General features: G+C 45.8%; 1 protein-coding gene across 2 annotated transcripts in view; it reads right to left on the reverse strand.

Annotated features, from left to right (window-relative positions):
• WWP2 (WW domain containing E3 ubiquitin protein ligase 2) overlaps positions 1 to 16,078 on the reverse strand; it is a 116,569-nt gene that overhangs the window by 57,926 nt on the left and 42,565 nt on the right. For both annotated transcript variants that reach the window (XM_070398925.1, XM_070398926.1), the window contains 2 exons: positions 12,703 to 12,840; positions 10,383 to 10,479 (listed from right to left, as the gene is read on the reverse strand). In XM_070398925.1, coding sequence (XP_070255026.1) covers positions 10,383 to 10,479; positions 12,703 to 12,840 — 235 coding nt within the window. The remainder of the gene's footprint in view (positions 1 to 10,382; positions 10,480 to 12,702; positions 12,841 to 16,078) is intronic.

Below are 16,078 nucleotides of genomic sequence, written 5' to 3' on the forward strand. Positions count from 1 at the left end.
CAATGGATACAGACAGTAGGGGGATGAGGGCATGTGCTGGGGGGTGGGAGTGGCTGGGAGAGGTCAATGTGGGGGAAAGGAGACATATGTAATACTTTAAACAATAAAGAATTTAGATTTTAAAAAAATTTTAAAATTGCACTCATCTAATCTAATTCCAGGCTGCATGCTGAGTTTAACTGTAAAGAATGCTCAAATTTTGTTTTGGAATCTAGAATTAAAGTTACTTTTACTATTCACATTCATTATGGTATTATATACTAGTAAGCATCTAGTCTATGAAAAATTAAACTTGAGCACAAAATAAAGATAAATTAAAAGTCACATTTATAAACGGAAGGATAGCCCTAGTGAAAATGATAAAATGCCACACACTTGCTTATGTTAAGTTTATATGGCAGAGTTGACTTCAAGAAAGGAGATCATCCAGGCAAGACTAATCTAATTGTGTGATCTCTTAAAAGCAGAGTGCCTTCTCTAACAGATGTCAGATGTGTAGGGCAGAAGAGAAAATCAGACAAATTTGAAGTGTGAGGGAGATTTGACACACTCTTGCTGGCTTGAAGATTGGGGGTACACATGAAATAAAATGTGGGTGGCCTTAAGGAGCTGATAGAGGCCCTGAATGACAGCCAGTCAGACATGGGACCTCAGTCCCACAACCACAAGTAACTGAATTCAGCCAATGACCTAAATGAGCTTTGAAGCAAATTCTTCTTTAGAGTTTCCAGATAGGCATGCAGCCCTACCATCACCTTGATTTTGGCCTTGTGAGACCCTGAGTAGACAATCCAGCTGGCCATACAGTGCCAGACATTTGACCTACAGAACTATGAGCTTATAGATGGTGTTGTTTTAAGCCCTAAGTTTGTGATGGTTTGTTACACAACAATAGAAAACTAATATATCTTTTCAATACAAATAAATGTCCATTTCCACAGACGATATTAACTCTCAAATATATATTAGGTAATAGCCTTAGCCTAAATTCTTGCTAATCACCCTACCTCACTCTAATTAGAGGGCCTTACTATACAGTTATGGCACTGCCCTAGATAATAGGTGCTCATCTCACAGGGACATTTCTGTGATCCAAATGTCCTTTATGAGACACACTTTTAGATTCAACAATCACTTGGGAATTGGAACAACTAACCATGAGTGAGATATTACAATTCTTAGAGGGTAACATTCTTTTCTGGTAGAGTTCAGGTACATGAACTTTACACATTCTTTTTCCAAACAAGATGTAGTTACGTGGCAACTTATCTCTAATTCCAACGTTTACCTTAAAAGTTGCACAGATTTGAAAAGAATCTACATAATAAAAGCCTAAACGACCATTATGGCGGAACAAGCAGTCGCTATGATGCGCACTGACTACCAGGGGCAGACGCTCAATGCAGGAGCTCCCCCCTGGTGATCAGTGCGCTCCCACAGGGGGAGCGGCCGCTCAGCCAGAAGCCAGGCTCACGGCTGGTGAGCACAGTGGTGGTGGCAGGAGCCTCTCCTGCCTCTGCAGCAGCGCTAAGGAGCAAGGAGCCAAGCGGTAAGGAGCCTGCCGCTAAGGAGCAGCGAGCTGAGCAGTAAGGAGTAAGCAGGTAGGCGGTAAGGAGCAAGGGATCCCAGATTGCAAGAGGGATGTCCAACTGCGAGAGGGCGTAGGCCAGGCTGAGGGATTTCTCCCCCACCCCAGTGCATGAATTTTCTGCACTGGGCCTCCAGTAGTCTATGAAAAGAGTGCCATATGGAAATATCAATCATGAAGGAAAAAAACAGATGAAACAGGAGAGACTGAGCAAGCAGTGGGAACCTACCATGTTCTTGGCAGTTAGGCTAAGCCTTGGAAGGCACAAGGCAGTCCTGATAAAAAGTCTTCCTACATCCTGTGCCCCTGAAACCATCGCTTCTCAAGAGTAGGGGTGCCAAGGAATGTAAACCAGTAGCAAGACCCACCCTAACGGTCTGGCAAACCAGGAGCAGAAACACAAGACTCTTTCACCTCAACAAATATTTATTGAACGGCTGCTACGTGCAGCAAGGAACTAATCTGGCCCTACTGGGGACACAAAGATGAATAAGGCAAGGCACCTTTGACATCATGTTTGAGGGTTCAGCACCACTACCCCTGTACCCTTGCAAAAAAAAAAAAAAAAAAAAAAGTAAATGGAAAAAGGTAGAAGTAACTCCTCAATTCCTTATTCTTTTCTAAGTGTAAACAAAATGGTATAATTTAATTTAAAATAAAGCTTTTTAAAAACTTTTTTTAGAGGCAAAAATTTTAAGGTAAAATTAAAAACACACACAACTAAAGAACAAAACCAACCTGGTCCTAATCTCCCCTTCTCCTTCACAAAATAACAATTATTCACACCATATCCTACTCTAGGTTTTTACTAATATCATTTAACATTTTTGTCATTTTGTCTTTTAAAAAATTGTACCAACAAAGACCATATTGTAAGCTCGCAAAGTAGACCTAGCACACAGACGTGCTATAAAATTCAGAGGAAAGCCAAACAGAAAACCTTCAGACAAGGCTTTTCTTGTGGACAATTCTTGTTCTCTTTACACCATTAGATGCAGAATTTTACACTCCATTATCAAATATTCAGCGAGCCAAAGAAACTTTCAAGTCATCAAGACAGAGAGAAGGCAGGCCAAACACAGACTTAATATAAAAAGTTAGTCTAGAGATGTGAAACAAAGAACACAAGACAGGAATGAAAAGGCAAGAGCATGAAAACAACTCCAAAGATGTAAAAAATCACAAGAAACAATGGAAAAATATCCTCGGATGAGGATTAACAAACAACCACTAAAAAAAGCAAAAATCACAAGAAACATAAATGGGCTAACAGTGACAGTGTAAAGATAGAAGTTATCATATTGATTTCTTAAAAATCCAGTTAAGCCCAGCCGGCGTGGCTCAGTGGTTGAGCATCAACCTATGAACCAGGAGGTTGTGGTTGGATTCCCGGTCAGGGCACATGCCTGGGTTGCAGGCTCAATCCCAGTGTGGGGCGTGCAGGAGGCAGCCAATCAATGACTGTCTCTCATTGATGTTTCTATCTCTCTCTCCCTCTCCCTTCCTCTCTGAAATCAATATATATATACACTAGAGGCCCAGTGCAGAAAAATTTGTGCACTCTGGGGAGGGGGGGAGTCCCTCAGCCCGGCCTGTGCCCTCTTGCAGTCCAGGACCCCTCAGAGGATGTCCACTTGCCGGCTTAGGCCTGCTCCCCAGGGGGATTGGGCCTAAGCTGGTAGTCAGACATCTCTCTGGCAGCCCGGGAGCCCTCGGGGGATGTCCAACTGACGGCTTAGGCCCGCTCACCGTTGGAAGCGGGCCAAAGCCACAATCAGACATCCTTAGTGCTTCTGAGGAGGTGGGAGAGGCTCCCGCCACCACCACTGCGCTTGCAGCCGTCAGCCCAGCTTGTGGCTGAGAGGAGCTCACCCTGTGGGAGCACAATGACCACTGGAGGGCAGCTCCTGCATTGAGCGTCTGCCCCCTGGTGGTCAGTGTGCGTCATAGCAACCAGTCGTTCCTGGTCGTTCTGCTGTTAGAGGCAATTTGCATATTACCCTTTTATTATATAGGATATATTTTTATCCAGTTAAATGCCTTTGTAAGCAACACCATCTAAAATATAAGTACCAAAAAGGTAAAACTAAATGGAAGGGGGGGGGAAATATGCCAAGAAAATACAAAACAAAAGAGAGGTGGGATAACTATGCTAATGTCCAAACAGATTTTCACGAATAATTGGTAAAATTCAGGTACAATTTACATATAATAAAATCACCCTTTTGAAGGGTGCAGTTTAATGAGTTTTAACAAATGTACACAATCATGTTACCATCACTACAATAAAGACATAGAGCACTTCCAATGCCCCCAAACATGTCTTGGTACTCCTTTTTTTTTTTTTTTTGAGAGAGAGAGAGAGTTTTTTTTTATTTTGAGAGAGAGAGAGAGAGAGGAAGGCAGAGAGAGAGAGAGAGAAACGTCAATGTGTGAGAGCAAAACATAGATCAGCTGCCTCCTGCTAGAGGATATTGCCCTCTATGTATCTGTCTCATACTAGATGCCACAGTCCTTGATGTCAGGGACCATTTTTATCTTTTTCTCACCACAACCTGGCTCAGAGCCTGGCATTCATGTTTGTGGAATGAATATTGCCTTAACTGCAGATTTCTGCCTTACTTCCTCGGAGTTCATAAAAAGGTCCTCACCAGCTTTCTGGTGCACACCACACCTCTCTTGGTTCATAGAGAAGAAATGACCAATAAATACCTATGAAATAAACAGACCTGAATAAACAAATGTATAATCTATAATAATAAAGGCATAATATGCTAATTAGACCAGACATCCTTCCGGACAAAGCCGTGGCGGTGGCGGCCGAGGCAGAGGCAGTTGCCGTGGTGGCGGGGCTGAGTCCCTTGCATGAATTTTGTGCATCGGGCCTCTAGTAATGTATAATGTGTATTTCAATTAGTAAAAACTTAGTTAATTAGCATATAAAGGAATGTATAATTAATCTCCATGATTACTTTTCAATAGCTGCTTTGAGAATGCAGCAGGGCTCTTATCCACAGTCTCAATCCTATTCCATATAAGCCAACTGCTCGGAAGAGAGTGCTGTAAGCTCCTGTGAGCAGGGACTGTGTCTTAGTTATCACTGAATGAACAAATGATTTACACTTTTCCTTTCCTTATTCCTTTCCCTTCCCCAGCAATCTTAAGAGGCTATAATAGCCACTTTAAGTAAAAGCTGCTGAGTGGAAGGCCCAATGGAAACTGTAAAAGGTGTTTGATTGAGCTTCATGCTGACATCTCCAAATAACTGCACTTCCAAATCAAGTAGCCTTGAGTCATCTTAACTGAAGGAGTCATTGGTGACCAACAATCACTGAGAGAATGGCCCAGTGCCCGGAGGCTCGGTTCCCTTCCCTTCCTCACGGTTAGCTTTGCTTCCCAATACCCCTTGGGCCTCCCAGGACTCCCAGCAGTGTTCCCAGCAGAATCACGCCTGGCTGAGTTTATTTTTCTTTCCTTTCTGGGCTAGGCTGTCTGCAGACACAGCTGAGGAGCTATTTAGAGCTCACCAGAGACCCTGGGGTTCTATAAGTCTCCGAGATTACACATCTTTTAAATCTTCAGAAGTCACTAATGCCAAGGAAAGGGAGTCAATAAATGTGATGTGTTTTCATCAAAGCAAGACAAAAAGGAAAAGGGGGAAGGAGGGTGCATGAAAACTCATAAGAAGTTTTAAACTTTTACATGTAACAAAATCACTGGTTTGGGTTGGGACGAGCATGTTAAAACACAGATTCTGATCAACACTGGCCAACACTCACAGCTGATGATGGACATAGACAAATTTAAGGCCTCCAGTCCTTCACTAATCACACATGCACACACATTCATGCACATTCACATATACTCCTATGCAAAATAACTGAAATGCATACAAGAAAATTAGTCATAAAGTCCCTACCTACAGCTTCTTCACCAAGAAGCTCAACTAGACCCTAAGGCCCTGCACAAACCACGGACAATGGACAACAAACTCTCTACAAACTCCTGCCCCACTCTCTCCCGTCTTCCCCTCGCCACTGATTTCTTCTCACTTCCGTAATTTTCAGACCTATTAATGAAAAACTGAGTGAACCTAAAAGCAAATTCAATGCATTCTTCCACTTTTTTGTACCATTTCCCTGTATGACTTTGGAAATCGACAGGGATTCTAGACTGAAGAGCTAGTTATGCAAGCCAGGAGAAATCTTAAGGCTGAGCTTAGGGGAGCAGCATCAGTAGGAGACAGGCCTATGGCTTCCATCCGTTAGTTGATTTCACCTTCACTTCCTGATTTCACACAATAACTGGGGAGAAGGGAAAATGACAGGTGGCGAAGCATCAGCAAACGACAGCGGGACTCTGACATCCTGGCTTTCCACTCTTCAGACTGGAATTTCACAATCACTTCTAACCTAAAAGTAACTCCGAACCCAGCTGGCAGCACCAGCATGGATCCCCTCTGCTGGGTTCTTTTTGCCTCCACGTACACCCTACTCTCAGCTTCTCTAGTTCATGCGTTAGCTGCCTCCACAAGTCCCTAACAACGGACCATGGACAACCACCTCTCTGCAAACTCCCACCCCTTTCTCTCCCCGGTTTTTTCCTCTCATTTCTCCTCTCTGAGCTTCTCCAGCGCTCACAGTTTTACGTGCCTGTCTCACATACAACGTGTGCATCACGAAGACGGTGGAAAGCGCTCCAGGCAAGCCCTGTGCAATGTGTGCACCATACCAGGCACACATTATTCGATCTTCAAAACCTGAATTGACTTAGGCATGGTTCCCAAAGCCAGACCTCATTCCAGCAAAATAAAATAAGTACTGGGGAATTATTAAAGGGTGTGGTGGGTACTCCCCATGCCAACTAGCACACACTTTCCCAGGGGGCTCCGCGATAGCACTCTCCGCTGCTGGGATAGGAACACGGGCTGAGGACACAGGGCAGGATGGCACACCACAGACAGAATCCTCGGCATGCCACATCAGCGCCCTACTCCAATCAACCAAACGGTGTTAGAGCAGCCCTCCCAGACCACCAAGGTTAGTGCTGTTCTGACACATGATCTGGCAGTGACCAGCTTTCCTCTGGAACCCATTCCCCCACCTCCCAAACGAAAGTCTCAGGCCTGAGATTTTTAGGTGACAGGAATGCAAGGCCAATGTGGAGCACCAACTCAGAATCATCAGCTACACTGCTACACACAGAAACGGGGCAAAACAGAAACAAGTGGTCATTACTGAGCCTGCAGAAAGCCTAGGTTCTGAAATCTGTCTGCCTCAATAGCAAACAATTTCTCCATCGTAGTTCAGCTCTCTGAGGTGGGTATGTGACACTTTTTAACTTTTCTGCTGTGAAATATACCATGTAAACAAAAGAATACATTAAATACACATTCCAGTAAAGAACAGTAAGATGAACACTCGGGGACCCACCGCCCAGGCTGAGAATTAACATTACCAGCTCCTCTAAGTTTCTGTGTGCTTCTTCCTCATTATACCCACCCCCACCTCCCCAAGGATGACCATTCTCCTGAATTCAAGGCTCATTATTCCCTTCAATTTTTTATAGTTTTATTACCTATGAAGGTATTCATTAAAAAACATATGATTCAACTTTATATTTTCTAATTTTATATAAATTTACATCATACTGTACATTTGTTTTCTATGACCCGCTTCTCTTGCTCAATGTTATGTTTCTGAGATTCGACCATGTTAATGCAACGTTCTTGCACCCATCTTTACCTCGGGACAGTACTTCATTATAGGACTATACAGCAGTCTATGCTGTTAACTCTTTCTTTAATCAGACAGACCCACTGACTACGTACTAATGCGGTCTGCCTGCAAATAAATTCATGCTCGGTGAATTCTTGGTGGTTAAACCACGCTGGCTTCCATGTGGCAGACCAGATGATACAATAACTGGCGCTGTTTCACTCGATTATTCTTTTTGTTGTTGTTGCTAATCCTCACCCGAGGATATTTTTTCCATTGAGTGGAAGGGAGGGGGAGAGACAGAGAGTGAGAGAAACACTGATGTGAGGACACGTCGATTGGTTGCCTCCTGCATGTGCCCCAACTAGGGCCGGGGATGGAGCCTGCAACTGAAGTACCTGCCTTTGACAGGAATCCAACCAGCCGGGACCCTTTAGTCCGTGGGCCGACGCTCTAACCACTGAGTAAAACTGGCTAGGACTCATTCGATTATTCTTAAAGACAGGGCAAGATCTCACTGAGAGATGGAGCTTCGAGCCCTTGGTCGGCAAGCAAAGGTGCTAGATGAACTTGGGTAGATGAACCCCTAAGGTAAAGCCCTCACTCGGTTCCAGTTCCATGGCTTAATAAGGCAGGGGGGGAAGAGGAGAGGAAAACATTGCTTTGACATTGCAATCTTCACCTTCACGGCACATCAGAGCACCTTTGATCATGGTGAATGGCACCCAAGTCCAAGAAAAACCTACCCTTCAGACAGTGAAAGCTAAATATTTAGTCTGGGAGGCAGCAGACAGAAGCCCATCATTCTCTCTGCCCTGGCAAACCAAAGACAGCAGAGGATTGCCCTTGAACCCTGAAGGTTTGATTCATCACCCTCTTAACTGATGTGAACGCATCAGCAATGCCTCACTTCCTGGGTTGGGGGGAGGAGGAGAGGGGTGCAATAGACAGTCTCCAGAGCAAAGAAACCCTACCACTGTCACTGAACACTCCCAGTGTGCAAGGCCCTCAGACTGACACACCTCATCTCAGTTCATTCCTGCAATAACCCCATGAGACAGGAAATATCCCCCTTTTACACCTGAAAAAACTGATGCACCAAGAAGTTTAGTGACCTGTCCAATACCCCACAGCAAGTTGTACTGGGAGGACTCTCATCCAGTCAACTGCCCTGCTACCTACCCTGTGTGTGCACACTGACCAGCAGCCATGAGGAAAGGGGTCCTTAGGGACACAGAAGATACTGCCTTCGGGTGATTCTTTCAAAGTGCTTGCTGCTGCATGGGAGCAGGTTCCATGTGAACACAGAATAGACGGTTGAGGCTGCAGTGGCGAGGCAGACGGAGGAGGACTCCCATGCGGTTTATAATAGCTGGAAGGCGCTCTGCCCACCAATAATGAACTAGCACTGACTGTCTACCACATGTCATTGCAAAAACGCATCTGGCTGTCTGTTGAAGTCTGCCTGCTGTTTTAACAGTCAACAATCCTCCACATAAACAACAACAAAGAAGGGCTAGCGGGATACAGCATATGAATTTCAGGGTCTCACAACTGGAGAACTTCAGAGAACAATACATAGGGCAAGAACTTAAGTCCAAACTTGTTAGGAGCTGGACTCTGCCTTCCCGCTCCAAATAAGTGTATCAGTTGTTTGACACAAAATGTCCAAGTCGGCTGCAAGGCCAGAGTGGTGGTGACCGGTGCCAAAGCTAAGAAGCCATCCCTGACTGGTTTGGCTCAGTGGATAGAGCATCAGCCTGCGGACTCAAGGTTCCCGGGTTTGATTCCGGTCAAGGGCATATACCTCGGTTGTGGGCACATCCCCAGTGGGGGATATGCAGGAGGCAGCTGATGGATGTTTCTCTCTCATCGATGTTTCTAACTCTATCCCTCTCCCTTCCTCTCTGTAAAAAAATCAATAAAATGTATTTAAAAAAAAAAAAAAAAAAGCTAAGAAGCCATCACTCTGAGGCTGAAATGCTGAGGGGTTCTCTCGGCCAATACTCGGCACCGACTCCTCTGTTTTCTCTAGTTCTGGGTCCCCATCACTCCTTGGTGGACACAGGTTTGCCAGTTATACTGTTGGTCCTTAATGCTATGAGACTTGACTATTTACTCAACCTGTAAGTCACCTAGTGAGTCACAGAAAGAGGCAACTGGTCTTTAGAGCGTGGGGGATGCCACTGCAGATGCTTGGAGAAAAGCAGACAGGGAAACATACCCTGGCTTCTAATGACGCTATAGACAAGAGCCCCAAACACCCAACCCTCTCTTGCTTCTGACACTTGCCAGGCTCAAAACAACCAAGTCCAGAGAGGCTGATGGCTGTCCTCAGAGGAATCTTTCCAGCCTCTGGGTATTGGCTGAAATCATAAGGTTTCTCCGAGCATTTTCCCCCACACCCTGGGACTTGTTTGGGAAGATTTTGCCAGTTATTTGCCTACTCTCCACCGATTAACAAGGATTTACTGTGATTCTTCTCCTTAAAATGTCTGGGGATTTTGTACATTGTAATAAACAGCCCCTCTCCATCGCCCTAATACACTTAAAACGATTCTTCTGCCTGGGAACTCAGTTACCGTGAAAATGAGTTTGCATTAACCCAGGTGTGAGATGGGAATGTAGGTAAATAAAATTTAAGTCATCCGTGATATGTATAACAAGTAAAATATAACTCAGACTCGAAGGACGGGAGGTCTTAACCAACCCCCCAGAAGAGAAACAGAAAACGTCACATTACAAAGCAGCGTTGCTCTAAGCATTTCTGTGTGTATCTTGGAAGCGTAACCGTGGCCGCTGCACCCGATGTATAAAAAGCAGTCAAGTTCTGTTCGCCAGTTCCTCTAATCCAAATAACCATTAGCCAGTTCCAATCTTCGACAAGCGACCCCTGACCCTTCCGAGAACCCTCAGTTTTGTCCTCCCCTCTGGGCCTCCTTAACACATGAGGTCAGTTATAAGCTCTCTGGAAATATCCACCAGTTTCTAACATAAATCGTTCCTTGCCACTTGGCAGCGTGTTTTCAATGGCCCTACCCATCCTCTGGGCTCCTCCTCATCCACAGGGGTCTTACCGGGATCTCCCTCCAAAGCAGTTGGCGCTGGGGGACTGGTGCCGGCCCTCGGCAGTGACAGCGGTCCCGCTGGATTCTCTCGAAGGTGGCTGTGATCCTAGAAAGGGGATCCATCCCAAGGAAAGACAGAAACGTTGAGAAGCTCAACCCGTGCTTGAGATGTGGCTACAGCACAGAGCTCCCCTGTGTGTGACAGTTACCCACCACGTGGGACTCGGAGAGGCGAGCGAGCTGCAGCCGCCAGCACGAGAAGGAACGGGGGCAGTGGGTGAGATCTGATCAGGGCCACGAAACAGAGGGGCTCAAACCTGGGAAACAGCTCTTCTCCAAGACCTTCAAGAATGCCTAAGGCACTTACCAGCAGGTTGCCTTACACAGCACATGAACTTCGGCCATCCACGTGAGACAGAGAACAGATGCTGACCATGCAAAGTGGGGACAAGGAATTGGGGCATTTCTCCATGTCACAACCAGAGGACTTTTCTCTTTTTTTTTTCTTTCTTTTTTTTTTTTAAATATATTTTTATTGATTTTAGAAAGGAAGGGAGAGGGAGAGACAGATAGAAAAACATCAAGGTTGAGAGAGAATCATTGATTGGCAGCCTCCTGCACGCCCCACACTGGGGATTGAACCTGCAATCTGGGCATGTCCCCTGACCGGGACTTGAACTGTGACCTCCTGGTTCATAGGTCAACGCTCAATCACTGAGCCACGCCGGCCTGGCAACCAGAGAGCTTTTCAAAAGCCAAATCAAATTCAATTAAAAATCAAATCATGATACTATTCTGCTAAAAACCTTTCCTTAGGATGGGGTTCAAAAGGATTTGAACCCCAGGCCTTCCAGGCTGTGTGATCTGAGCTGACCTGCCTCTGCGGCTTCACCTCTCACCACTCTCCTTGCTCCCCACGATCCAGCCACCCTGGCCACCTCTGTTCCCACACAGGCCAAGCTCACTCCCACTTCTGAGCCTCTGCACATGGGACCCTTCCACCTCTGACTCGGCCACCCCTTTATCCACACCCCCACCTTGGCCTGTCAGAACTCCTCATACTCCAGAGGTCTCAGCTTCCCCAGAGGAACTTTCCGTGCCCCTGCCCCCAATTTAGATGAGATCCCCTAAAGTAGGAGATTTCCTTCATAGCTTTTGTCACAACTATAGTTACACAGTTATTTGTGCATTTACTCGTTTGATGTTTAGCATCCCCTGCCCCCACCGAGTAAATTATAAGCTCCTGGGAGTGGACACCAAGTGAATTTTGCCCCTGCCATCTAGCTAGCACCTGGTCCAAGATCTAGCACATACTAGGTCAGCCATGGGCAAACTACGGCCCGCGGGCTGGATCCAGCCCATTTGAAATGAATAAAACTAAAAAAAATAAGACCGTGCCCTTTTATGTAATGATGTTTACTTTGAATTTATATTAGTTCACACAAACACTCCATCCATGCTTTTGTTCCAGCCCTTCGGTCCAGTTTAAGAACCCATTGTGGCCCTCGAGTCAAAAAGTTTGCCCACCCCTGTACTAGGTGCTCAATTACATATACATGTGCTGTTTTCCTCCATGCACCAAAGTACACAAGCACCTTTCGGTCCAGCTCAGGGAGGATTCTCAAGTCAAGGCCCAACCATTCCCCAGGTGCCCTTGAATTAGAATTCCAATTCCACCCCCTTGAAGCTATAGAAAGCCTGTTTGGGGCCTGGAAAGTCCCTTAGTTACATCACACATTTGACAAGAAAAATTATGGAGAAATCCAACCCATTATTTCTGACTTCATGAAATAATTTCCTGCTAGATCCAAGGTGACTAATTTCAGATTGGATTAAAAACAAACAAACGGCCCACATTCAGGGCAGAGCGGGAAACACTCTTCAAATTCCCTGCCCCTGTCAGTATTTTGCTAGTATGAATCTCTAAGACACAGAGTCCCTTTTCCCAGCAATAGCATCTCATAAAAGACACCCTCAAAGCTCGCCAGGAAGGTTAACTGCATGGGGGTGAGGAAAAATGGGCCCAAGTAACATGTAATAAAGACCTTCTATTGTCCAAAGCCCCTGTGGGATGAAAGGAGGTTTTTCTCTGCTCTCAAACCAAACACCACACTTCAAAGACGACACTTATTTTGGTCCTTTGTCGGAAAGCTGTCCTTGTAAAATCATGTCACGATTTTGATCATGCTTATGGACGCTGAAAGGAATCAGGGCTAGCTATGGGCCAGGGCTGGCTGAGCCGTACCCAAACCAGGGACCTGGTAGAGAACCAAACTCTGGGCACCTCCCTACCCCCCGCCCCACCCCTGGGGAGCAGGGCAGCACTCACCGTCTGTCACGGCACTGCCATTAGGCACGCTTCCCAGATCAACAGTCGGCCCGTCCAGGAAAATTGTCAGCTCACCGCCCGAGACAACACCGCCTTTGTTCTCCGTCTGCAGGTTGAGGGTCAGCTGTGTGTTCTCCACTGTTGGACACAAAAGGCAACGCGGATGGGAGAAAGCAAATGCACCCGGAGTTAAGATTCTGGAAGTTGTAAGCTCCCACTTCGCCTACTCTGGCTCCCCTGGCAACATTTTGCCGCAGCTTCAAATCTGTCTGTGGCATGGGAAACAGAACGGGAAGGACCATGTCTAATTGTCACTGTTGTATGAGGCTGGTGGGGAAGGCTGTACTCTTCCTTTTCTAAACATGTTAGGATATTAGGTTAACTACAGAATTTCTACATTACTTGTTTGCTTATACTTGCAGGACCATAAGGAAAAACTAGAGATACTGAAGGCGTACAGAGGAAGAAAGTAGTTCCTTCAAGCAGTATCCCTCTACCCATATAGGGAACAGTGGCAAAAAGAAAAGACACAGGTCAGAAGACCCTGAGGGAATATCCCAGGAGTCATCTCTAGATGAACAATTTCAGGGGCTTATTCTTTTCTTATTTGCATTAAAAAGTGTTGTTGTTTTTTTATTTTCAACTCTGAAAATGTTTCACTTTGAAATAAGGAAAACATTTGTAAACAATAAAAGTCCAATACAAGCAGGTCAGCCCCATAGTCATATGACCCGGGGTTAATCCGGGAAGGGGAGACCACTCGACACCTGGGGAGACCACTCGACACCTGGCTCTGTCACTGAGGTGGGACGGCAGCTCACGGTCACAGTTCCCAGAACACTAGGTGGTCAGCCCTGTGGGCAATCAAGACGAGCTGGGAAACCACAGCAGGAAAACAGAACAGACTGGCACGAGGCAGGCGCCCCAAACCCTCGGTGGGCTGGAAACTGCGACACACACACCCCGACCCCCACCACCAAGCTTGGCCACACCGTCCAGTTCCTGCTCAGGAACTGTAACCTCCAGGTCAGGGCCGTTCAGTAATCACCGGAGACAGCAGCGTGTGTGAGGATTTCCAAAGGCTGGGCAGTCCTTCTGTGCCTCCCCCACATCTCACAAAGCCAGACCAGGAAAATGCCACGTACTCCAACCTCCCTCCCCACCCACCACCCACCACTTAATTTTATCTCTTAGTTGCTACTGTATTATTATAAGCTACCTCACTGGTTTTCTAGAACAAGGCAGGGTATCTATAATAATAAAAGCGTAATATGCTCATTAGACTGGACAGCCACACGACCTTCCGGACGACTTTCTGGATGAAGCCAGGGCTGCGAGGGCTGAGGCAAGCTGCCGCTGCTGCTGCTGCTGCTGCTGCTGCTGCGAGGGCCGAGCCCCTTGCACGAATTTCATGCATCGGGCCTCTAGTGTATAAATAAGTATCTCCAGGAGCACTTCCTAGAAACAACCTCCCCCAGTGAAAAAGCCTGCCCCAGATTTCTCTAAGGAATAGACACAGTTCTTTAAGAACTTAGCAAAAACAAAGTCTGGATCAATTCAAGGATCTAGTATAATAAAGTAGAAATCAGTTACCCTGCAGGTTTTCAAGTTCTCTCCCTTCCCTTAACCTCTCTTCCTGTAACGATCTCTGTTTGAGTCCATTGCTATTTTCAGTCAGTTTCACTGAGGGGCTTACTCAAATATTTCCATAAAAGAACAGGTGTAATGTGAAAACAAGTTCCTTCAGAAGTCTAGGCATGGGGAGAAAGAACTGAGACCTACCCTGTGCAAATTCAGTGATGCCATGAGGAAGCCATCAGACATCCAGAATATGGGACATCTATACAGTAACTGTCCAGGAGTCTTCAAAAAGTCAGTGTTGTTAAACATGTTTCTTTTTTTTTTAGAAATGGGGTGTGGCAAAGAGATTCTTCTAGATTGAAAGAAACATAACCCAAATGCAATGCGTGAATTCTGACTAACCCTTGGCTTGAAAAAAAAATATTCTGGGGGAAATCTGCACGAGACTGGATATTAAATAATGTCTGAAATTACCGTTAATTTCCTTAGGTTTAAGAATGGCACCATGGTTTTACATATAAATGTTCTTATTCCTGTGAGACTCACGAGAAGATTAGAATGATATCTGCACTTAGTCTTAAATGGTTTTCTAGGAGAACAGGCTGAAGTTTTTAAGACTAAAGTGCCATGATATCTGCAAGTTACCTTCAAATGGTTCGGGGGGAAAAATGCACATTCCCACGGGCTCGCACGTATTGGTTAAACAAACGGAGCAAACTGTTAAAAAGGGCTGGGTCTCAGTGGAGGGCATCTGGGTGCTCATTGTGTTACTCTTTCCATTCTTTTGCATGTTTGAAAATTTCATAATAAAAAGTTGGGAAAAGGTTTTCACTTAATTGGCAAGGCTATTAAAAAATTAAACCTCTGAGAACAGAACACCCCATTATTCTCTTTCTTTAAAAGTAGCTGAGCCAGGGGAACCCTACAATGCATAATGGGACTAAAGGAGCCATTAGCTAATTGAGTGACAGACTGGAGCATACAGGGAAGGCTGAAAGGAGCAAGTGTGGCTGGAAAACATATACTGGAATCTTAACTATAAATAGCAGCGTTAGCCACTGCGCCTCGGGGCCCTCAGGTTTCACTACAGCCACGCGGACAGCTCTACAAAGGGCCTTTCTCTTCAAGCATGTCTTCCCACTGCTGCCTTTTGAGGCACTGCTCAAAAATCAAGAAACCGATGAAATAAATCGGCGTAACAGGTCGATTTCCATCACTAGAATCAGGTCTAGGAAGCTCACCAGCTACTCTCAGCCTCGGCAGGTCCTGCTCTACCTGTGGCCCCGCAGTTCACATATGTGTACAGAGCACCTGCTATTCTAGTCACAGAGATTCAACAGGAACAAACAAAGAATCTGTGCTCGCGGCTGTTTGTTTCTAGTTGGGAGGAACAGGCAATGAGCAATGGTTTTTGGTGGTGTTTTGTTGTGTGTGTGTTTTTTAAGTAAATTGCATAATCTGTTAGGAGGTTACAAATGTAGTAGGAAAAAATGAAACGAGGCAAGGGATGGAGAGTGCCCGAGGTGGGAGGAGGGTTCGGGGTGGTGAGGAAGTCTCGCTGGGAAGGTGACAACTGAGCAAAGACTTAGAGAAGGATGAGGTTGGGGAAACCATGCAGGTATCTGGAAGGAGAATATTCTAGGCAGAAAGAGAAGGGAGCGCAGAGGCCCCAGGTGAGAGCATAGCTAGCAGGTGTGAGGGATGGCAGGGAGGCCGGGGTGGCTAGAGGAGACGAGGGAAGAGAGCAGCAGATGAGGACAGTGGGTAAACAGAGCCCACAAGGAAGGCCTTGGAG

This window comes from Myotis yumanensis, unplaced genomic scaffold, assembly GCF_028538775.1.
Source record: "Myotis yumanensis isolate MYYU_CA2020_CCGP unplaced genomic scaffold, mMyoYum1.0.hap1 SCAF_18, whole genome shotgun sequence".
Classification (NCBI taxonomy): domain Eukaryota; kingdom Metazoa; phylum Chordata; class Mammalia; order Chiroptera; family Vespertilionidae; genus Myotis; species Myotis yumanensis.